General features: G+C 39.0%; 1 protein-coding gene across 1 annotated transcript in view; it reads left to right on the top strand.

Annotated features, from left to right (window-relative positions):
* The window catches only part of pik3r3b (phosphoinositide-3-kinase, regulatory subunit 3b (gamma)), a 216,198-nt gene extending 192,988 nt beyond the window's left edge, over window positions 1–23,210 (top strand). The window contains 9 exon segments of the mRNA XM_067459846.1: window positions 16,796–16,907; window positions 19,086–19,184; window positions 19,277–19,457; window positions 19,996–20,121; window positions 20,312–20,454; window positions 20,535–20,711; window positions 20,802–20,876; window positions 20,964–21,134; window positions 22,395–23,210. Coding sequence (XP_067315947.1) covers window positions 16,796–16,907; window positions 19,086–19,184; window positions 19,277–19,457; window positions 19,996–20,121; window positions 20,312–20,454; window positions 20,535–20,711; window positions 20,802–20,876; window positions 20,964–21,134; window positions 22,395–22,596 — 1,286 coding nt within the window. The 3' untranslated portion in view covers window positions 22,597–23,210.
* Window positions 23,211–24,598: the final 1,388 nt, after the last annotated feature.

The raw sequence follows: 24,598 nt of genomic DNA on the forward strand, positions 1-24,598 counted from the left end.
ACCCAGAATTGCTTCATGTCTTCAGTATGTGGCGTTGAAGTCTGGATTTGCATATTATGCAAACAAACAAACCTGAAATCATTTACATTGTGGGGTCAGCGGTCCCCACAATGTAATTGGATTTATAAACATACTAAATTATGTTTTTTTTTTTAAATGTAAAAATACAGAATGTTTCGTGTGATGGGTAGGTTTAGGGGCAGGGGCAGTGTAGGGGGATAGAAAATAGTTTGAACAGTATAAAAACCATTATGTCTATAGAGAGTCCCCACAAAGATAGTGAACCACGTGTGCGTGCGTCTGTGCGTGCACGCGTGTGTGTGTAAGAGAGAGAGAGAGAGACAAACACACAAGCATGTTTATAATTTTCATGGAATTCTTGTTTATCCACCTGTTCCTCCAGTCATAACAGTCACTGCCATCTCATTGGGCACATTGGTGGTGGTTGAGGAGATTCCCAACTTCCATATGTAAAGTGCTTTGAGTGTCTAAAAAAGCACTATATAAATGTAACAAATTATTATTATTATTATTATCATCTCCAAACCTGCCAATAACACAACCGTTACAGTTACAGGGCTGCTTGACCAGGCATAACATTATGATCATCTCTTCATCACGGCACCTGTTAGTGGGAGGGATATATTAGGCAGCAAGTGAACATTTTGTCCTCAAAGTGTATTTGTTAGAAGCAGGAAAAATTGGCATGTGTAAGGATTTGAGCGAGTTTGACAAGGGCAGAATTGTGATGGCTTTAGGGGTCAGAGCATCTCCAAAACTACAGCTCTTCTAGGGCGTTCCCAGTGGTCAACTATCAAAAGTGGTCCAAGGAAGGAGCAGTGGAGAACCAGAGACAGGATCATGTGCATCAAGGCTGGAAGCGAAGGCTGGCCCATGTGGTCCAATCAAACAGGCAAAAAGCAAATTTAGCAAATATAAAAAAACTATATATATATATATATATATATATATATATATATATATATATATATATATATATATATATATATATATATATATATATATATATATATATTACACTTTAGCCACTAACCATGGCTTGTATTATAACTGAAATTATAAATTTTGTCCCACCCACTTTTGGTATAATTAAATAGACATTACAGAGTTTTATTTTGCCTGAACCCACAATGCAAGTAAATAAGAAGACAATGTGAAGGCCTTTACCAAATGATTGTCTAAGTTACCAAATGTGCATGTTGTAAACATCAATCCTTCTTTGGATTGCATCTACTGTATTTACCACTATGCATTTCTGCCAACCATATTGGGCAAACTACATGCTATAATAATAAAATTCATGATCAAAGCATATAAAAGTTTTATATTATTCTCAGTCCCCGATACACATATGTGTATGCTTCTGGGCCTTTGGGTGTGGCTTTGATCATATATGCATTTTGATATTAATACTTTAACTTAAGTATAAAACTTAAGTACTTGACTTGGCTACAGAGATCTGTTTTATCTGCACTGCTCTTTATCCTTGTTATTCATCCTCCCTGTTTTTCGTACTTTGTAGGTGCGCGTGTGCGTGTGTGTGTGTGTGTGTCCGTCAAACATACACCATGACACAACAAGTTTCTGTATTTTCATGCTGATTTTATGGTGCATTTTTTAAATGCTATAAAGCATAATATTATGAGATGAAACATTCTTTGATCCATTCTACTAATCAAACTTTTAAAATCTCTTAAAGTTATCACTTCCTCGTCTTTAGAGGTGTGTTATTGTATTCATTGCGAATCCAGCGGGACTGCATAATTCAGGACCCTTCAATGTAAGTGATTCTGGGTTTTAACGTGTCCCTTGATTGTAACGAGTTGTGTATGTAATTAATTTTGTCTGATAAATGTGTGAGTTCCAATGAGATTTCTTGCTGAAGTGAACAAACTATCAAACTACTCTTCTCTCCCCCTGGCTCTTAGTTACAATTATAACCAGCACCTGATGTCTGTTTCATCCCTTGATAGAAGACTGAACTCAGTGACACACGCATGTCATTGTATCAACTGCTGATTGCCTTCAACTCCCACGGTTGTGGTTGCTAGGCATTTGAATTGCATCCAAACAAAGAATGGAAAGATGCAAATGAGACTCCCTTTTTGAAACCACAGGAAGAGGATGCATTATACCTTGCATACGTAATGTTTTACACCAAAATAAAAACAGTTCAGTGCTGTCATCAGGCAAAACCGAACCTTCAATTATCAACGGTGTTGGGAATCAAGAATCTTGTTTGGATTCTTAGCGTGCATCTTATTTTTTTGTCAACTGTGAAACAGATGTCTTGCAATTAAAATTTGCTGTTAATGGCTCTAAATCAAAAATATGGATTTACTAGAGATGATAAACACAGCAAAGTTGCTAAATATATCAAATGATAAAGGGTAGGTAACTGTTTCCTCAACAAACAAAAAGTAAATATATATGTGCAGCCTATAGTTATTTAAAGGGTTACTTCAGCAATTAGCATATGGCTTTCTATCAGTAGAAACCCTGGAGTATATTCGAATGATCGGATGTGTTTCCCTCGGCTCTCATCATGAGAGCTCTTACCTCAGCTCATTTATCACGATGTGTAATCTTACTCCTGCTGCGTTTGTCACTCTCACTCAGCGGCTAAATCAAATTATATTGAAAAGACACGTTCAGTTTTTAATTGTAGTGTTTGTTCTCTAACTGAACTGATTTTATGAAGATAAACGCGGTGGTGGGAAAGTGATCAGTGATTCAGTAGGCGGCTTTGGGAGTGGCCTCACAGTGCAGCAAAGCATTCTGGGAATTGTTGTCTTTCATCCCCATGAGATAAAAATACATTTTCTGTCTTTTCTCAGTCTAGAAGGCACCAAATTCTTTTTAAATGATTGCAATCACTGAATATTCTGGTCCATTCTTTCATTCTCAAAATAGACACTTTTATCCAGAGTGGCTTACAAAGTTCAAAATTATGAGCAAGCAAAATGATATAGGTATGACACTATAAGTCAAGACAACAGAAAGAGGATGTTTTATTTTTCTAGACCTCAAACCACCCCGAAGAGGCACACCCAGGTTCGGCCTCTAATCTTTTGATTGAGTCCATTCATTACTTGGCTTCTAAGTGCAGCCTTGCCATTATGGCAAAGGGTTAATTTATTTGCTTCTCAAAATGACACACTCTCTCATAGTTGCAGACCTTGTTTAGCCACTTCAGTCTCATGACAGAAGGCAAAGATATCCATTAAACCCAGCAGGTTTCTCCGGTGTCGTACAAGAAAACAATGGGCTCATTTTATTGCAATGGTTTTAAATACATGCGGCTAGGCTAATTGCAGCTTCAAAACACAGATCGACTCTCTAATGTTCTGCTTGTCGAGCTTTTCATCTTATCGTCATCATAAGCTGTTAATTAGTCTAGGGTATGTGGATAACGCCTGCTGATATACTATCTTTGCGTCTTGCAGCCGCTCTGGCTCAGACGGGTAAGAGTTAAACAGCCCGTTCTTTATCTGCTGAACTGCAGAATGCTGAGCAATGGTGCCTGATACCATGACAACCAGAGGGCCGTTCAGAGAGAAGAGTAGCTGAGGAGTAGGCGTGTGGAAAGAAAGGGATGACAAGAAAAGTAGACCCAGTAGAGAAAAGAAATGGATAGATAGAGAGAAGGGTAGAAAGGTAAAAGAGAGGCTGATTAAAACTTGAGAAGACCGTAGGAAAAGTGGCCATGAGGTGGAGTGTGACAGAGAAAGACAATGAGACCGAGGAAGGGGGCATGGGGGCGGGGATTGGCGGGCGCTGGCTGCTTGTTACCGAGTGTCACTGGAGTATTGCATCAGTCCAAGTGGGATGCTCACATTGCAGGATGACATCACAGGAGCGCAGACGGCCTGCCACCCAGAAATGGAGACGGAGGGAGGCTGCCTCTGCCTTTGCTATAGTTAATAAGCCAGGGGGCCGGGTGGTGTGTGCTGATCTTTTTTTGCAGAGTCATTAACACTTCGTTGTCATTTTCGGGCCACTCTGCTGCGCATGCGCCAGCACGGCCATACTAGTTATTTATGCATATTTGCACCCCTGAAAATCCTGCCAATTCAGGATGAGAAAAAGCTGAGAACAAATACCAGACAGTATGCCTAATCGTTTAACTCGAATCAGAGCGTACATTATCCAAGACACATGACTCCTTCTGCCGAGTGAGCCCATTAGTGCAGCCTTGTGGATAAAAGAGACTGATATCTAGTCATGCTTGAAGGTGTATCCGATAATAAAGAACTACTGTCTATAATGTGTGTCCGGTCTGTAATGAGCTTTGTGAATTAGTCATATGTAGTTTATATTTATCATTGGAGACCGCAGCACTAAAAGGATAGTTCGCCAAATTTATCTTTTTGCTTACTCATGTTTTTCAAAACTTTTTTTCTTTTTTTGTGTAACAACACAAACTTACTTTTATTATTTTATTCATTACTTTTTTCAATATAACATGGATTTTAATTTTGGCCTGTTCCTCACACAATGTAATCATATGACGACTGTTAAGAAGTCTTTGAATATAACGCACAAGCCATATGGACCACTTTTGTGATCATTTTAGGGTGCTGGGGACTAACTACATGGAAAAGAGTAACTAGTATAATTCTCTTTTTGTGCTCAATCAATGGAAGAACTAAAGTCATATGAGGAAGTAAATGATGACATCATTTTCATTTTTAGATGAGCTATTCCTTTAAAGAAACATATCTAGTTGTTATCTTCTTCTCCTTTCTTTTAGTTGGCTTTGAGAGAAAAAGCGTATGGCTTATTCTAGGCAGGGAGACAGTGACAGAGAGAGCCGCCTGATTCTCATGAGCTCAGCAGAAAAAACGAAAAAGGTGATCGCTCTCACTGTGTGTAATTTACAGTGGATTGAAATTAATTTCCCCCTCCATGATATCAGCTGGGGAACAATGATATTGCTTCTTTCATCTCCTTTATGAATAATGTATAATGCACACCAGTGGTCACACAACAGCTCTGGGTTTTGTGTGCCTTTTTCAGTGCCGCCCTTATGTCTGTGTTAAATATGGAACAATGAAGCCGTCTATTTGCATTTGAACTGAAATTGTACTTTCCACTCTAGTTGTTACAGTCACAGATAAAATATGAGATGCTCAAAGCTGCATGTAGTCAGTACAGACACGGCACAGTTTATTCTCACTCAGCAAGAAGGCAACTTTCAGTATGTAGTCAAAATGTCCTTCAGTTCACCATCCTCAAAACTACAGGTCATCGATTTACCTTTAAAAGTCCCCTAGCTTTTCTTTTTTGCTTCATTCTTTCAACAGGATTTGGCATTGTTTAGCTGGGTCTTGTAGTCAGGCAGATTAGAATCTCTTTCTGCTAGTCATGCCTGCCTTTTGGGCTCACATGCACAAACCATGTGGAAGAAGTAATCAGAGAAAAGTCTGTGAAATAATAAATCCTGCTGGTATAGTGTGAAACATCATCTAAATCTAATCAGTACAAAAGCTAAATAAATTAACATTTGGTATTAGAAGCTAAGCTTTATATAGCAAATAAGCCCAAGAGGTTTGTGGCCTCAAATGTGTTCATTTGGAAGCTAGCTATCCTAAACAGTGACAAAATACACTTTTACAACATATTTTAAATATATGGACATTATTGATGACTCATCCTGCACTACAAAGATTTCCAAAGATTGTTCATTCAAATACTCTCTATAACCTGGTTACCAAGTGTATTATTTAAAACACTAGATAGGCCTGATCAAGGAAAATTATTAATTTTTATGTGTGAATTTACTTTTAATACAGTGTGTTGAAGTATCAAACGTTTGGTATTTAATGTTGGCATTCACTGTGTCTAAGATTATTACTGATTGATTAAACTTGCAGTGCATAGTTGGCGATTTCTATTCCTTGTAACTCACACACCTTGGATCAGCCAAATCTGAATCCCCTGCAGACATACCATAGAAACACTGTTAGCATTTAGCTCACTGTCCAATAAGAGGACAGGCATGGTCCAATAACAAGCCGCAGTTGGTTGTGCATTAAGGTTTCTAAGGCACACACACTTTTCTGACGCTCAAATCCCCATGGTCACGTGTCTTTCTCCATGTTGCAGAGGCAACTAGCAATACAAGTCCAAACCAGACAAAACAGAGTGACCTCAAATAAATGCATCAGTCTTAAATGTACAGCTCGGATGGATGTAATTTAAATAGTCCTGTGGTATTAATTACTCGCTCATTATGCGTTGGTTGTAAATGATTAATATTTTCCCACAGCTTTTATGGATTACTGTTGCTGTTCGGTTGCTTGTCATTGTGTTGGATCCATCTGCTCATGTACTGAACTGAATCATGGACAGTGACAATTAAGCAAGTTTGACACAGTTGACAAGGACAGCCTTTGTCATGCACCGGCCATCTGGAGGGTCCTCCCTGTCCTTCATTAAAGAGATGCAAACATTGTAATCCTTTTTTTCTTTTCGCCCTAGCCATAGAGACCATTTCTCTATTCTGATGGATAGATCACATGTGTGTGATCAGGGGGGACACAAAGAAGTGTGCTGGAAGACAGATTACCATCCACAAAATAAATGTTCCCAAAGCAGACCAGCAACCATTGCTACATTAATGAGATACAGAAGAACAAGATGGACCGCAGGCAACAATTAGTAAAATATTGAGGTTACATTTTTGCACAATTAATGTTTAGAAGAAGTAGGGCTGGGCAGTATGACGGTATTATTACCACGGTAAAATAAATTATATTGTTAGTGATTTTGCTATATCTTATATATAGCAATATTTCCATACCGTGATATATATATATATATATATATATATATATATATATATATATATATATATATATATATATATATATATATCACGGTATGGAAATATTGACACTCCAGAGTGTTGATATGCATGAATGAGAATATAAAGTCGGGATGTGCTTGATGTTAAAAGAGTTATAAACATAATATATCCTGAAAAGGAACTCGGCACACTGCCAAAGTACAGAGAGCTGCCTCTCTCAGAAGGCGATCACGTGTTAAAAAGATGTTAAAAAGCACAATATAAGTGTAAGCACAATCAGTGAAAAAGAACTGATACACAGCATATGCGCGTGCATATTCTCTTTCACGTCTGATTGCGCTTCACTATACACACGCAATTATGTCAGTGCTCATCATGTGGAGTTTTCATGTAAACACAGCCAGTTATGTGTCAAGTGAAAGTAAACATTTGGATGTAAACCAGATGTGTTGCGTATATCAGTATAATGAATCTGTGCGTTTGGTCTTAAAGTGACAGCAGCCACTGGTTTTTGTCATTAATGTGACCTAAACTAAAGAGAAAATAACCGACTGCTCTTAAAGGAAGTGTATAAGATTATGGCCAAAACTGGTACTGCAATCAATTTCAAATGACTGTAGAGCGGTGTATCCCCTCTCCCCCTCCACCCTGACTCGAGGTTGCCAGATAGGCTGCAAGATGCAGCAGGAACATTTGTAGCTGCAGCTGCGGTAACTAAAGCAGAACTGGCAACCCAGATGCCGAAACACTACTGACTTAGTAGATAGATGAAAGGGTGGAGCTTCAGGCCAAAACACAACATGTCAACATCAACATCAGTTGAGGGCTGCAACAACAACTTTTAAATGACAATATTCTGGCCGGACTACTGTTGTCAGTGATATAAGTATTTGAAATTAACATGATTTCTTAATGTCTAGTGACATATCGGGGCCATTTTATAATTAATTGAAATACATTTCTTACATACAGTTCCTTTAACTGAACTTTTTTCTCTCTTTTTTTTTTTTACTTGAATAAGAATAGGCTATATTATATCGTATTGAATTCATACAGTGTAGACTATGCAATATTTTAGGCTATTTTTATATTTGACTTGGTATTTCTGTAGACCTACTAATTCTAAATAAACCTATTGCAGCCTATCTGAAAATCTTTTTTTTTTTTTATTTATGTTTTAATGTTGCATTTTTTTATTTTATTAAATGTTTCTTTATTAAAGAGGGATTAGATAAAATAACACAACATCCTGAAATAAGAATTTGGCCACTACCAAGGGAGAGTGATAGACCAACAATACATATACACAAAGCCAGTGTGTTTGTGTCTGGCTGAAAAGTATATTTGCTAAGGTTAGTTATTTCCCTTTATTAATAGAATGTAAGCTATTTTATTTTATAATTCACCAGGATTTATTCTGTTTATGTGTCCAAACACTGATGTCCATAATATGCTTTTATGAGCAACTGTTTCTGTTGTAGTGGTGCTTCTAATATAGCCTACTTATTGTTACAGTGTGTCATTATCTCTAATAATCATGCAGCTATATTTTACATAGGCTTATTACAGCATAAGTATCACAATTATTACTTCCTCCAACATAAACTCTGTTCTTTCCATCAGTTTTGAACCTCATAGTAACGGTTCGACCAATAGGATGTCGACTTCCGCTCTTCGAGCAAGTTCATTGGATCATGAGAAACACGCGGCTGCAAATAATGTACAAACTGACTTTGGCAACTAGTTGGAAAAGAAGGATATTCTGATTGGCTCCCAAATCTGGAGTGTGCGTGCTCCACAGCACCTACAGTGCCAGTGATCCGTTTTGAGGCGAGTTCATTTCATAACGGAGAAGGGGTGGCGAAAAATGATGTCACTTGTGAATGAAACGACACCGTTACACATGTGACACCGATTGAGAACAAACTATAAACTCGGTCTTTTCGTGGTTTTAATTACGTGTTCTATTTATTAACCATTGAAAAGTAAGTACGGGGAGAGTGATTTGTTACACGAGTTTTCGTTGGAACGGATTCCCCCCTTGCTGTGTGTGAGCCGAATGGACTCTTCCTCATGAAGTGAAAGGACCGGTAGACCTGGTGAGCTGATTGAAATGAAGACTACCGTTTCGTCATGGTAGGACGGAGTGGATTGTAGAGCTGGTATCTACTTTCTGTTCTGTCGGACTGTTAGAGATTTTTTATATATATAAAAATGCTTTATCAATTGATATCGGATGAGTGAAGCCTGGTGCTTTGACAGCTTTCATGACACGCAGTTACTCTGAAGCAGGCATTCAGACTGTTAAAGTTGAGCTCTCCGTTCAGTCATACGAGCCTTTATATTTCCTTCATTCGTCTGTTGAAAATTTGATTTCATGAGAACCTAGTCGAGCACCAGAGGACTCAGAACATGTACAATACAGTGTGGAATACGGAGAAAGAAGATGACGACTGGAGGGACGTGATGATGCCCTATTCCACTGAATTAATATTTTACATTGAAATGGACCAGCCGCCAGGTACAGATAAAGCAGAATTAAACTAACAACACGCTTGGTTTATTTCAATAATGTAAATTATCATTTCCTCGCTCTGATATTGTTACAAACCTATAAGACTTTTTTTCCCTCTCTCTCCACGAAGCACAAAAGGAAATGATAGCCTATGTTGCCTACTGACAGCATCAGTCACCATTTACTTTCATTGTATCTTTTTTTTTTTTATAATACAAATCGAAAGGAAATGGTTAGCGAGGTCATACTGCATACCTCCTTTTGTGTTCCATGAATGAATGTCGTTTAGCGTATTTATACATAGTCTCATTATCTGACGTTGCACTCATCTGTCTGCTTGGAAAAATGGAGCTTGCACCTCTTCATCGTTGTATTTTATTTTAATGTTCTGTGCCATGAGTCATGTATGGCTGACATTTAAAATCCCCACGAGTTCTTCAACAAAATCCCTCTTCGCCATCTTTAAACCATTCTTTTCCTGTCAAGTTGTCAGTAAAATGTGCCTTAATGGTACGTGATATGCACTGTCTGCGTTAACATTATCGTGTGCGTTTTAAATGCATGATAAACGACTTCTCACTCAGACAGAGGAGCCATATTTAAGAATCTTTCTCCCTGAAGAGAGTGCAACAGTATCTAAACATTTATTTTAAAGTAATAGGCTATTTTAACTGAATATTTTAAAGTTCTGTCCCTATCTTGTTGTTGCAAATCAGTATTACTTTTTTTCCGTAGAACACAAAAAAGGGGTTGGGAAGAAAGCATCAGTCCCCATTCACTTTTTTATGCATCATTTCATACAATGAAAGTAGTAAATGGTGACGAAGATGTAATTTTGCATATCTCCTTTTAGTTTAACTATCCCAAGGACTCTCTTTGTATATCCGGTAATGTTGGTTCTGCAAGTCATTTAGGCCTGTAAATGGTTAAATTAGATTTTCTTTTCTTTTTTTTAGAGAGAGATTGTGTTACAGGTCCTGCTATAGTCTGTCAGTTTTTCCTCAGGAGATTTGGCCGTTTTGCATGGCTCACCACAATTGTATTGATATGCAAAATGTGGAGAGATCGAAAGGCATTCTCTGAATTGGTTTGTCACCTTAATTGGTGTTATACAGGACTTGCTCTGTGCTCTTTTCCTCGGCCATTGTAGCAGATAGAGACTTCTAGAATAGTGAAGTTACAGAATTATATAATGAATCCCTGTAAAAACTCTTTTGGAGTAAGGTTTCTCACTTTCTGAACGTTAATTTTGGTGCTTTGCACTTCTTATTCACATGCAGTGCCATTCATGTGTCATTTATTAAGAGCTGACACCATTTTATTGCCATTAACAATGATGTCATAGACTGAAAACTGGATCCTATTCAGAAGTCACAGGCATGGTTGACAATGGGTCGTTAATTCATGTCGTTAATTCCTGAAATAAAGAGACGGATGACACTTTTGGAGGCGTGAAATGTGAATGGAATGGGAAAAGAGACAGTTTGACGGTTTTGCATGAGGCTGTACTTCCGTGAGACCATTGTAAATGATTTTAAGGCAGACTGTGCACAATGCATTTTTTGGATCGTTTCTTAACAGTTTGTAACATTTGTAGTTAGATTGTGAAGCTGGTGCTGTCTTTACCTACCCACATGCTGTTAACTGTTTCTTGGTCCAAATTCAACCTAATTCCAACAGTGAGCAGAGTTAATCTTTTTATTTATTTTTTCCTTTTACAACATTCTCTGCATTGTTCAAAGGAACAAAGCCTAACGCTCTGTCCTAACCTCCTCATTTCATAGAAAATGAGCTGTGGTGGACTGAACGGATCTGGCAAGCAGGATTCTGGGTTGAATAGCACTTCGATTGCTCTGCCACGGGGATGAATGAGCACAGCACCGTGTGATCAACCCACACATTAATCTTATCTTTCATTCTGTGCCACTGAACACAGGTTTATCAGATCTCTCCTTTTTTCTACCCGTCCGTTTGTCCCCATGTAGTGTCAATAGCCACTCATTGACTTATCATCTGCTTCTTCCTCAACTCGCAGCACTTTATCTCCTATACGCCGTTACAGAGGCACTGCGGGGCACTGAAATCCGCATGGCCCGGGAGAAGATGGTTAGATTAGTAAGAGTGAGAGGGAAAGGAAAGGAACTGGTCAAGGTTCCCAACTTCCCATTTAGATCTTCGTTAGAGCAGCTGAACTGAGATGTGAAAGGCTAGAGGTACGGCCCTGTATGTGCGTGGGTCTGCAAACTGGCAAGCGACCGCTTTGTTCCGTTGCTGTGTCCAATGAGCACAGGTGCCACGCTGCCCCCAGGGGAAAGTTGGCCCCTGTCTCTTAGGGCTAGTGATGTGTGAGTGTAATAAAGGCTGCGGGAGCCGTGTGCTCTAGGTGGACAACAAAAGTGCAGCGACACCAAAGGGAAAGTCAGCTTCTGACATACCTTAATGGGCATTTGTGTGACATAAGGGATGGAAATGTCACATTATCTCTCTTGATACATGGTTCTTTCTTTGTTTTGTGCCTTTTCAGCTTGTTCAGTCCTTCATTTGTTTTGAGGTTGTTCATTCATAAAAGTGCACAGAAAATGAATCTGTTGAAAAAGCAGAATTTTCTTGAGCAAAATTTGAGAGAGCAGCATTTTCAAATCTTGAAATTTCTACGTACATGCATGCACACTTTATGTATACGTTTAGAGCAGAATGTGAAAACATTTCTCTTAATATAGGCATGAGATATAATGAAAAATATATAGTCTTAATGTGTGTGTATATATATATATATATATATATATATATATATATATATATATATATATATATATATATATATATATATATATATATATATATATATATATATATATATATATACACACACACATTAAGACTATATAAATATATATATAATATATTGTGTGTGTGTATATGCAAGTATGTTTGTATTTATATACACACAAGACATGATCTTGTAATCTGATGTTTCAAACGATGCGGCTATGAAGTGTTTTCAGTGTATGTGTCGCTTTCCATGTTCGGCTCAGCGTGTGTTAGCGTCTTTGCCTTGTCTTTCTCTGGGAGGAGCGCTTCCCCCTCCTATATCATTCCCTAGAGCTTTCCGCTCTCTCTTTCTCCATCTCATATGGTTGTGTCCACCTCCCCTCCTGCTTTCTCATTGGCTGCTTCCGACTTCTCCATTGAGAGGGTTTGTTAAGCCAGCAGCATCTGAATTTAGGAGCAGGGATTTTCCCTCTGGCTTTAGTCTGAAAGGCCGAGCGAGCGAGCGAGGGTGGAGAGAAAGCGAGAGCGAGTGGGAGAGAGAGAGAGAGAGAGAGGGAGAGGGAGAATAAGAGGACTTGTCACAGACAGCTGAGTGCAGGCTGTATACATGCAGCTCAAAAAGGATCCTGAGGAGGACGGTAAGGAAGACACTATTCTTCTTTTCTTCTGCTTTTTCACAGTCACTGTCTTTGCTTTTGTCTTTTTTTTCTGTCTGTCCATGCTCTGAGCAGACTGTCAGGGGAGCACAATGACAATTAGCGTTTGTTCTATTGTGTGGGAAGTGTCCTGGATCTTCTATGGCTGGAAACATGTGCTTTTGTCAACATGAATTAACATAAGAATAGTGCATTTTCCAGAACGTGTCATCCTTGATAGCTGTACTTCATTTTCTTGTTTTGTTATTTTTTTGTTTTTTGTTAAATGGATTTGAGGCTGTTGTAAATATTCAGCTGCAGAGATTGTCTTTTAGTCATTCATTAGGAATTAACAGAATTAGTGGTTTGTGATGTGTGCACAGAGCACGTATGGGTTCACATGTGATTGTCCCCGATGGATTATTTAAACCACCCATGTGCCTGGTGACACTTTTAATTCATTCCCCCTTGATCGGGACGTGGCAGCCCACGCCTGCTGCTCTCTTCAATGGCACTGTCATTTCTCTCTGCCACACGTCTTTTCTCATGTTAATGTCCCCCTAATTTGTACATACAAATCCTTAACTAAACTGTTAATGTGTGTGTCGGTTTCAGTCCATGTATGTGTTCTCTTTCAAAGTACAGTCGATCCATGAGATGTCACCTGTAGAACCAGAAGTTTGAACGTGTCTTCTTGTTACTGTGCAAAAAACAACGGCAGAACAATGACCACCTGAGATGATGCTTTGAGTTGCACGTTTCCATGTGTTCGTTTCCTAAACAATGGACTGCTTGGTCGTCGATTGCTATAGGCTTCACCTATGGATGTATAGTTTTCTTTGTTCAGACTTGCGCAGCGTTGCATTGCCACTCACTCCTCCTCGTTCTTTCTCATCCTTTCCATCCTATGTCCTGGTCACATTCTTTTTCTTACATTTACATTTTCAACTATCATTACAAGTTTAGAAAATTAAATAGTAAATCTGTTTGACAGTTGATTTACAAAAATATTAAAACATTTTTAAAACAAGTTTGTTTAGCATTCATTGCGAAGCATGATGGGCTAGTTTACTCTTATAGAAATTTGAAAGAAACACTTTTGCCTTTCATTTAAATTGACCCCTTTGTTCAAGTTTGCCATAAATCATGGTTGCAACTTGTTTAGATCGATGAATGGTAGCTTTAAAAATGACTACAAGCTTCGATTCTGTGGGCTTTCCATTGTGTGCCCCCCAGCAGCGATATCTCTGACACTAACACGCATGAGGTGGCCACCATAATGAGATCACCTAGCCACATCTCTGTCTCTTTCTTTCCTTCCGGTTTCCATGTTCTTTCCGTGATCATACCCCAACAGTAGCATACAAATATATCTGTGTGTGTGTGTGTAGGACAAAGGTGGTCACACACTTGCAGAAAGAGCTGACAGTGGGAAAACTGGTAGGCAGGAATTTAAGGTTTCAGCTGGGCTTGTGCACCTGCCTTTTGACTGCTGCAGGAGTGAGCGAGAAAGAGGGGGGTCATTTCCTTTTCTGGTGGTAGGCTGTTACTGTAGCCCTGAAAGAAGCTTTTGTGACGAAATGAAATGTATAAAGTCTAAATATTGGTTTCAGATATATTCATAGAAAAAAAAAATTCTGTGGGGGTGTTTTCAGCTTGCATGTTAGTCTTGAAAAGTGAGATATTGAATTTAAGATTGTTGTGTCTCTAAATTACATTTGGGAGTGGAGAAGGAGAGTCATGAGGGTATTTGTAAATGTAATATTAATATGGTGATTGTGTTGGTGTAGAGGGAACAGCAGGTTTTACATCATCAAATGACTCTTGTAAGTTGCTATGCTACACAAACTACATGCCAAGTTTTTCTGTCACATTTATTTGAATTTTTTTTTTTTTGGAGAAATGTTCATTGGCCGATCTACACTCAGGCCAACTGAAATGTAGGAATGGTGTGTTTGTGTGCGCACCTGCAGGAGCAGAGTTTGGGTGGGGATGTGTCCGTTAAGCTGGCTTCACTTTGACTGGTTAAGGCTGCTCACCCCACCAGATTAAGGTGTTTCCTGTGGACCAATGGAGGGAGGAGTTGTCACAGTCTCCTGGGTCTCCTTTAACTTTCACTGTGCTTATACACTCTCACTCCAAAAACTGCCACTGCTTTTAATTAATGACACACTCAAAGAAAACCATTCAAACCCCCTCCCACACAATGGGGAAAAAAACCTATGAAAAACTTTACTCTTCACTCCAAATGTTGAGAAGTAATAAATCTTAAATAAAACCTTTTTGGATTTCAGTGAAATACCAAAATGTGCCAACACAATAGTGTCTTACACTCTGATGTTTAACGATTTTATTATAATTTCTTTTTAAAGCGGCCAATTGCGTGCAGAGCAGTGGGTCATTCCACAGTGTGCCAGCAGCAGTGATTCATTCATTTGCTGTAGTGTGCGTTGCATGTCCCTGTGGGCTTTTATATCTGTGACTCACCTCCGGTGTATTGCACTTAAGTCTCACTTCTTTTCATTCACATGGCAGATAGAAGTTTCCTCAGAAGGGTCCAGGGAATTATAGAATCTGCACTGGCTTTTATGACATCCGTAGGCTCTCTTGATCCGTGCCTTCCCCTTTGCTTAATGCAATAGACCCCTCCCCTGTCCTGGCATAGATATATACACCCGCTCTCACGCAGCCTTGTCTCTGCCAGCCCAAAGACAGGTGGGTGACTGTCTTAACAGAAACTTGACTGTTATAACGATGTGACCATATTTTAATTCATCATGAGCCTGCTTAACTCTGCATGAGCCATGTCTTCCTTAAACAGTAAACTAGTTTTTAAAAGTTGTCGCTACATCTTTCTTTAAGTATGTCTTTGGTTTCACTTAAAAGCCTTCTGAATAAACCTGTGAATTGAGAACAGAGTGGTACGTTGCGGTTTCAAGGCCACTGTTGCGAGTTTCAACTAGGTCAGGGGGAGGTTAGTTTGGCTTGGCGGTAGGTGCAGGTCTTGAACACTGCTTCTTTGTGCATTTCAGACAGAGTTGCAGCCTTCAGGTTTTTTTTTTTGTCTCAAACTAGTAAGTCTTTGCCAGCTTGCACCTGGTTGAGGATTTGCAAGTTTCAATGAAGCACTTGCACACAAAAAAATGCAAGCACCTTATTTAAAACAGCTTTATTCAAGAAAATCCATAGATTCAAGCTTAGTTTTTAGTATTTTATGTAAATATTTTGTTTAGTGGGTCATAATTCTTAGATTTGTTTCTCTCTTTTTTTTGGGCTTGACTAGACTTTCTAAGGTTGACAGATTGACGTCAAGAGGTTAGACGTGATAAAGCATTCTGTGAAGATGTAGCACAGCACATACTCTCTCAGCAATATTTTTCAGAGTGAGGGCATTGTGATACACCAAGTGGCTGAGCAGCACATTCTGGTGACCCCTGACCCACAAGATGGCAAGAGCAAAATCAGCGTTAGCTTTCCAGCGTGCTGTTGCGGCAGCTGTTCTTTGCTTTTGCGGTCAACAAAGAAGCATTTCACTCAAAGGAAAGGAACCTGTTCATTACAGATTCAGCAAGCAGCACAAAAGCACCACTGGCTTAGAAGGTCATTTGTTTTTTGTTTACACTTTCACATGGGCCTAATGGAATATGTTGTTGTTGCATTTTCCGTGAAAACTGATCTTTTGCATTTTCAGTGGAATTTGTTGCATTTTCCGAAACAAACTTGTCTAACTACAGATGATGTCAAGGAGTATTGAAAGGCATTCTGTGGGAAAATTGAGAATAGTTGGGTGTGTGTGTGTGTACTCTGTGACAAAGTGTGAAGAGTGAGACTAGGATTATTGTATTCTTGTCTTTTCTCTGCCATGTCCAACCCTTTAAATGAATAATGTACAGGCATACATTAACACAGACATCCAATTACTTTAGTCTCTAAGGAGATAAGGTTTTCATCTGTTTAGGTCACAACTTTTTATTCTAATTCTTATCTTAAGGATTGATCATACGATTTTCCACTAAGATAAATCTCTCATTTCTTCTTCAGCTCTTCCTCCCAAGCCAACAAAACCCATGACACCAGTAAATGGCAATAGTGTGAAAGAAGCCGCCAGCGGCTCATTGCAAGAAGCAGAATGGTACTGGGGAGACATATCAAGGTAAGAGTCCCTTGACACTTGTTGACTTCATTTCTCACTTGATTGGATCTCTGTCTGTTCTGCTGTTCTGTCTGTTCTGAAAATCTTTCCTCATGCGTTTAGCTCATAGTTGAACACGTCAGGTGATGCAGTAGTCGGCCTGTATAGTCATGAGACAGCATGCATATTAGATTAAAATCTCTCTGGGTTCTCAGGATGCTTCTTGCTCCTCGGGAGATGTTTAAGATCCTTGTCTTCCATTCCCTCCACCTGATGGCTTCCATATCGGTAGCCTGAGGTGGAGTCTTGCATGAAGCTCTGGCATGTCTTGCTGCTCATTCAGCAGTCAGAACTCTAACAAGGCCAATGTGCGCTACTCTGAAAACTTTTTCAGTTCTTTTTTTATGTGAGCTGGTGAACTTTTGATCTTCTCTCCTTCTTTTGGCTCACTTATCCTGGAGGCATGTGTGCTTTGCTGCAGCTGTACAAAAGCAAAAAGGCATTGAAATGGGGGAGAGATGCAGGGAGTTGAAAAAAGAGAGGGGTGGTTTAGTTGCCATTACTTAAGGGGAGGGATAGAAGAGCCCAAATCTCCAAAATGTCTATCAGTCTGGCCAGTTTCCAACACAACCCATAAAACTCTCAGGTTTTTGCAGATTAGTCTGCTGCTTAGTGACCAGCTTTAGACTCTTTTGATGTTGAGAAATTCTGCAGAGATGCTCACAGGCTCACTGATCTCTGAAGCCTTGCTATACTTTAACTCACACAGTCCCTTCCCAGATAAACTAGAGCTGCGTTTACATTCGCCTCAATTCTGTCCTCACGGCTTTACTAGTTTAAGAATAAAAGATGAATAAGTCACTCTAGCATTAAAATAAAGTAGAAAGCCAAACCAATATGATGCTGACCATTACGTTTCAAATATGGACAGCATTGTCACATTGAATGATTTTGTTTTTTTTTAACCTGTAAAATGTACTTAACTGGAACATGATACAATATTCTGTGTTTTGGAAGATTTTCACTTATGACAGTTTAGATTTAGACCTGGCCATGCGGTTTCAGTTGAGTATGTAGTAATGGTTCTTCTCATCCATGTTAATCATCAGCAAACTTGCCTTGGTTTTGTTTGTTTTTTGAGTTTGAGTTTAAGGTCAACATGAAATTAACATTGACTATTTATAATATATACTATTTATTTCCGGATCTTATTGTGCACAATTCATCTGTGCATGTTATTCCAATTATATGTTTGTCTAAATGATTACTTAATTATAGGGTTTATTAAAATTAAATCTGTATAACGTGGTGAAAAAAGAAGGTCTAGAATTTTGTTGAATTTGACTAGGTTATCGTCCTCCATCCAGCAGTTTTTAAATGCAAAAACACATCCCATATTGTTTCATTTAAATGTCACAGGACAGAAGAGAAAATTATTGTGGATGTCATCTTATGTTGATCTAATTGCTAAAATAATCGAAATAATCTCTAATCCAAACATGTTAGTAAAATAGAGCCCCTCCCCTTAAGTGAACTTGCTGATACTGTGCACTGCAGTGTAGGAGGTTAGAGATGTCTCCTCCCCCCGAAAGATGGGAGCATTGCTTAGTCAAAGCCTCTTTACCTCAGCAGCCCAAACTAGGCTAAATATACCCCCTCCTAAGAGCCAGGGTCAGCTGAGCGCCAGCATGACTAGGTTGTTGGCTGTCAGGAGAATGGGAGGAGAGCTGAAAGTTGTGGGGTGTGACGTTCCTCCCAGTCCGACTAGAGGGAGGGGGAGGGAGGAGAGTCTTTGAAGCCTGACAGCTCCTCCGCTTCAGCCGCTGGTCGTCTGGAGGCACTTTTAAAGCGGCAGACTGTCTGAATTCTAGACAAGAGCTAGAGGCATCAGTGTACATGTGGGTGTGCAGGACGGGGTCAACAGTTAAACCGTTCAAAGATGTCTCACTCTGTCCCAGACGGCTGAAGCAGACAGCATGGTCACAGACCATGTCTTTGCCCTTTGCCAGACCAAATACAGCCAGGCAAAGAGAAACTCTTTTTTTTTTTTTTTTTTTTTGTGCGCATGTCAGCACTTTTCGAAGATTGGTCTACAAGGAACTTGTTTAAACAGAAATTACTAATTACCAAGAGCAAGATTTGATGCGTAGAGTATTTGCATCACTCACTCTTTTCTTTCTCCATTTTTTTTCTGAACAGGGAAGAGGTGAACGACAAACTGAGAGACATGCCTGATGGTACTTTCCTGGTACGGGACGCTTCAACCAAGATGCAGGGAGATTACACATTAACGCTAAGGTAATTCTGAATATTTTAGAAAGCTTCTTCAAAACCTCTCATTCGCTCTTTATTGATCCGTGGTCCAACACAATCCTTTTTCCCCCCTGCAGGAAAGGTGGAAACAATAAGCTAATAAAGATCTACCACCGAGATGGGAAGTACGGTTTCTCAGACCCGCTCACGTTCGGTTCAGTTGTGGAGCTCATCAGTCATTACAGGCACGAGTCACTGGCCCAGTACAACACCAAACTGGATGTTAAGCTCATGTATCCGGTCTCCCGCTTCCAGCAGGTAAATAGGTTTATGTTTTTGGCGAAGGTATCATATCAACAGCCTCCCTGTCTTTCCTTTTACCTCTTTGTCCTCCCACCTTCACCCTCCCTCACTCTGGCCCTAAAGAGCATCTTTGCTGAATGAATTGTGCAGCTTGTTGTGAGTGAAACTGCAGAGGCAGCAGGATGCTTTTGGCATGAAATATTACTTTGTTTATTGCCACAGCAGCGCACCTCCTAAATAATTGCACACATCCACAATGTCGAAAGGCCATCCAAGGCATTTATTTGTTTCCCCCTTCCTCCCTCGCCCTCCCGGTATCTCATACACACAGGTGCTCATTATTTAGGGGGTTCCACAAATGTAAGCCCTCGAGAGGCACTTACAGATTCCAAGATTTTTATTAATGATTCCTGGAAGAAAATTCCTGAAAAATAGCTTTCACTTTGTAAGCAAAACCTACTGTATGTTGCTGCGAGCAGTCCTTTTTCCCACCGCACTTTTCTTCACTCAGCAATTCATATCGATAACAATGCATTTACTCTCGCTCTCTCAGGATCAGCTGGTGAAAGAGGACAACATTGATGCAGTGGGGAGGAAACTCCAGGAATATCACAATCAATATCAGGAGAAGAGTAAAGAATATGACAGACTCTATGAGGAGCACACGAAAACCTCACAGGTAAGCCTCTTAGAACATCATTATCTGATCGATAGACAACCGACCCATTTGCTCCAGCACTGCACACTAGGTACAACTTGGACACAATTTAGTCCGTTGCAAAAGCCTACTGACCAATTAACCAAGTCTATTAAGAGGCATAGCCCTTTTGAGGTCACATCACATACATTGATTTTTCATTTGATTGCAGGAGATCCAGATGAAACGTACTGCAATAGAGGCCTTCAACGAGACCATTAAAATTTTTGAAGAACAATGTCACACACAGGAACGCTACAGTAAAGAATACATTGAGAGATTCCGCAGAGAGGGCAACGACAAGGAGATTGAGAGGTACGCAAAGTCCAAAATTAAGAGCACTCCAGTCGGTAGCCTTGATCTGTGTTTACAAACTGTTCTTGTTTTTTTCTCAGGATCATGATGAACTACGAGAAGCTGAAATCCCGTTTGGGAGAGATTCACGACAGTAAGACCCGGCTTGAACAGGACCTGAAAACACAGGCTTTAGACAACAGGGAGACGGACAAGAAAATGAACAGCTTAAAGCCAGATCTCATTCAGCTCAGAAAGATTAGAGATCAGTACCTTGTGTAAGAAACCTTCCTTTTGCCTCTATTAGTCTGTTTAAGTGGACAGTTTTCCTCCATGTATAAACACTCCATTGCTTCTTTCTCATGCAGTTGGCTCAATCATAAAGGTGTTCGACAGAAACGAATAAATGATTGGCTGGGGATCAAAAACGAGACCACGGATGAGTAAGTTAAACTGTAAATTTGACATCACTGTTTTAGTAAATGACTGGCTCCATCACAGCATCAACACATTTCCTCTTGTAATCACAGCACCTACTTTGTCAGTGAGGAGGATGAGAATTTGCCACATTACGATGAGAAGAGCTGGTTTGTAGGGGACCTGAACCGAACGCAGGCAGAGGACTTGCTACACGGCAAACCTGACGGAGCCTTCCTCATCCGCGAGAGCAGCAAGAAAGGCTGTTACGCCTGCTCTGTTGTGTGAGTATCTTAAGATGACGTAGACATAGTGAAGGGAGAGTTATGGCAATGAAACTGATTTTATTCATGCTTCTAAAAAATGTGATCTTAACTCTGTCATAGTTTTTTTTTTTAATTTATTATTTAAAAGACCAAACTTTTAACACATTTAAGGCCATTTCAGTCTATTTTTTGTGCCTCCACCTACCATAGTATGGAGGACCAAACCTGCAGAAATTAAAAATGAATGAATAAGTAAATTAATAAATATAAAAACAATAAATGGATAAATAAATGTGATAATAGGAAAAGAAATAAGAGAATAAACAACTTGATAAACTAAATGGTTAATTTTTAATCAAATTAAATGTTGTACTGATTATTATTCCATTCATTTAATATTTATACATTTATTTTTACATTAACTTATGTATTCAGTTATTTTTCCTTTCCGTGTGCAACATTGTGTAGATACATCATTTGTTGAGAGCTCACGCATGGAATTGTCTGACCAATTAAGTAATGCAACAAATGATGCAATGACGCTACACAAGGGCCGCCCTCATTTCCATGTTGCACACAAACAAGTAAAAATAAATGAATCAATAAATAAATAAATCTAACAAATAAATACATGTGGGAATAAATACATCTAAAAACAAATGAATGCATAAATAAAAAAATACATTTAAATATTAAAATATAAAAATAAATTAAAAGTTAAAAATATGTTTATATTAAAGGAGAAAATAATAAATTAAGGGAATGAATTAAAGTTGTTTATTCTGCTATTTATTTTCCTATCACATTTAATTATGTATTTATCTATGTAATTTATATATTTATTAATTCATTCATTCATTCTTTTTTAATTTCTGCAGATTTGGTCCTCCATATCATAGAGGTATACAAGTCTGTTCAGTTTAAACTACAGCAGTTTATACTTTTAGGCTATTTCGTTATAGTGGTGACCTCACATACAGGTTAAAATCTGGTCTAATTTCCCATCTCATCTCCACTTTTTCTACCAATAAAAAGTTAGCATAAATAAAACAAGATCTTCCTTAACATTTATTAAGGTTTTCCCCAGTTAGACAATATATAACACATCAATGTATTGATCCCAGTTGATTATGTTCTGCGAGGCTGAATCAGTCACCTTTAAAGCGTTATTAACTTTGCTTGTCATTGAGCAAACGGATGGCCTTTTATCTTTGTCTGAGGTCAGATTCTGCTTCAGAATCACCTTGATAATGAGATCTCTCATGTTTCTGTCTGTAGTGTGGACGGCGAGGTGAAGCACTGTGTCATCTACAGCACACCCCGCGGCTACGGTTTCGCAGAGCCCTACAACTTGTACAGCACTCTGAAAGACTTGGTCCTGCACTACCACCAGACCTCACTGATACAGCACAACGACTCGCTCAACGTGCGGCTGGCGTACCCAGTGTATGCACAGATGCCCTCAGGCCCCCGGAGATGAAGAATCGCCCCCTGAAAAATAAACTCTCTAGACTCATGGGAGGGTGTTCTGAACAAGAAACCATACTAACAAAAAGAAACACTTGCTGCAACACACGTCAGCCACCTTGGAGTTATATATTTTTACAAGAACAATTTGGAGGGCATTCTTTCTAAAGACTGCTTGATTTGCACAAGGAAGATTTAAATGTTTGTGAATGTGAAAAAAAGCAAAAGGAAGCAGAGGAGGCGAGTTTCAGGTGACCCGCGCTGCTACCTAAACTCCAGCTGGGACTTTTTACATGCTCCATTTTAGCTTTTAGCTTATGCGTTTTTTAATCTTCCTGCATTTCTTTTCTCACATCCTTTCTTTCTTTTTTTTGTTCCTTTGTATTGTCTTTGCGTACTTAACTAAAATGTAAGGCAGGAAAAATATTTAGTTTGTTTAAATTTCTCCATCTCTCTCTTTCTCTCTATGTTTAAAAAAGGCAAAATCTATGTAGCAAACAGACGACTGACACTTTCCAGAGTGTTCTCACAGTGACTGCTGCTGAATGAGGGATTGTGGGATGGTTTGGGAGGGCACAAGTGAAAATGTGTTGTAGTCTTAAAAAGAAAAGCTTGTTTTAACACTAACCTTAGAGGTGTTTTTTTGTGTCCTTGTTTTCTGTTTGGCTGGATACAAATGTTATCCTTTCTAAGCAGTTAAGATTGTTACAGTTCAGTGCAGAGACCAAAGTTGGCATGGGGAGGAATTTTTTGTAAATTTGGCTTCTATTAATTAAGTGGAAAGATACGCAATACACATTGTTTGCAAACTACACAAAATAGATTGCATCTGTGTCTTGTGAATGGAAGCTGTTGTTTTAAGAGCCAAAATCGCATGCACAGACACAGTCGACATAAAGCACTTATATAGAAATATGACCGCTGCACGTTTGTACACCAAATTTATAAGAACAAATATTCATGAGTGTGGCATTTTAATGCTTAATGTCTGGTCTAGAACAATTGGATTTGTGTAACTGTCAGACATATGTTTAAGAAAAAGATAGCAGGAGCAGCGTTACAGCATATGTGCTTTAGTACGTAACTTGAAAAAAAAAAAGTGCAATCCAGCTTTTGATGGTAGAGAAGTGGTCTGTCAGAGAGATACACAAACTGCTCTCAGTTGCATCAAAAAGCGATAATCACTTGAACCTTTTAAAGAATTCTTTAAAAAAAAAATCCCCTTTATTGCCTAGTGCTTCTCTTTTTTTTAGCAGGTTGACTCGTTCTGTATCAGAAAAGAGAAAGTACAGTTTTCATTGTTTGGCTGCCTGTTGGTTTTAATGTCGCACAATAAAACCTTTATGAAAATATATTCACAACTATATGCACAATACTCACTGTCGGTACGTCAGTTATGTCACTTCCTTTTTTCTTGCTAGGCTTCTGGCATGCAGGTGTTAAGGTGTCCATTTTTTCTTTTGCTCAGTTTCAATTTGGTCATACGTTACAAGAGCTACACCAGTTTTACAGGCCATTGACCAGCAAAGACAGCCGGTGGGATTCACTGCACCTACCCAACTCACACCCCTCAATGCACAGCATGCTACATTTTTAAAAACAAAAAAGTAGTACTATATACTGAAAATGATTATAACTTAATGACATTGTCAAAACACTCATGGCATTTCGTAACTACTTTTGTTTTGACGCATTGCAGCGAATTTGTACAGTCTCATTCGTACAACCTGCTTAGCGCCAATTGATGGTTGGTGCTTTTTTTTAAACGTGAATCATATCGTACAAATTCAGATGAAAATGCCAGAGCTAAAAATAGTTACGTTTTCTCACGAGACCATGTTATTCATTTATAAAGTGTTCACTGAGAAGGAAAACTTCAGGTGAAGTCTTCTGGTGGGTGGTTAGTGGGTGATTTTAATGATGATGGGCCTAAACAGAAAGAGCATTCAGTTCAGATCAGCTGTTGAGATGAACTTCCAACCTACAGTCCTAATGAAAACCACATGCACACAGGG

The sequence above is a fragment of the Pseudorasbora parva genome, chromosome 12 (assembly GCF_024679245.1).
Source record: "Pseudorasbora parva isolate DD20220531a chromosome 12, ASM2467924v1, whole genome shotgun sequence".
Lineage (NCBI taxonomy): Eukaryota > Metazoa > Chordata > Actinopteri > Cypriniformes > Gobionidae > Pseudorasbora > Pseudorasbora parva.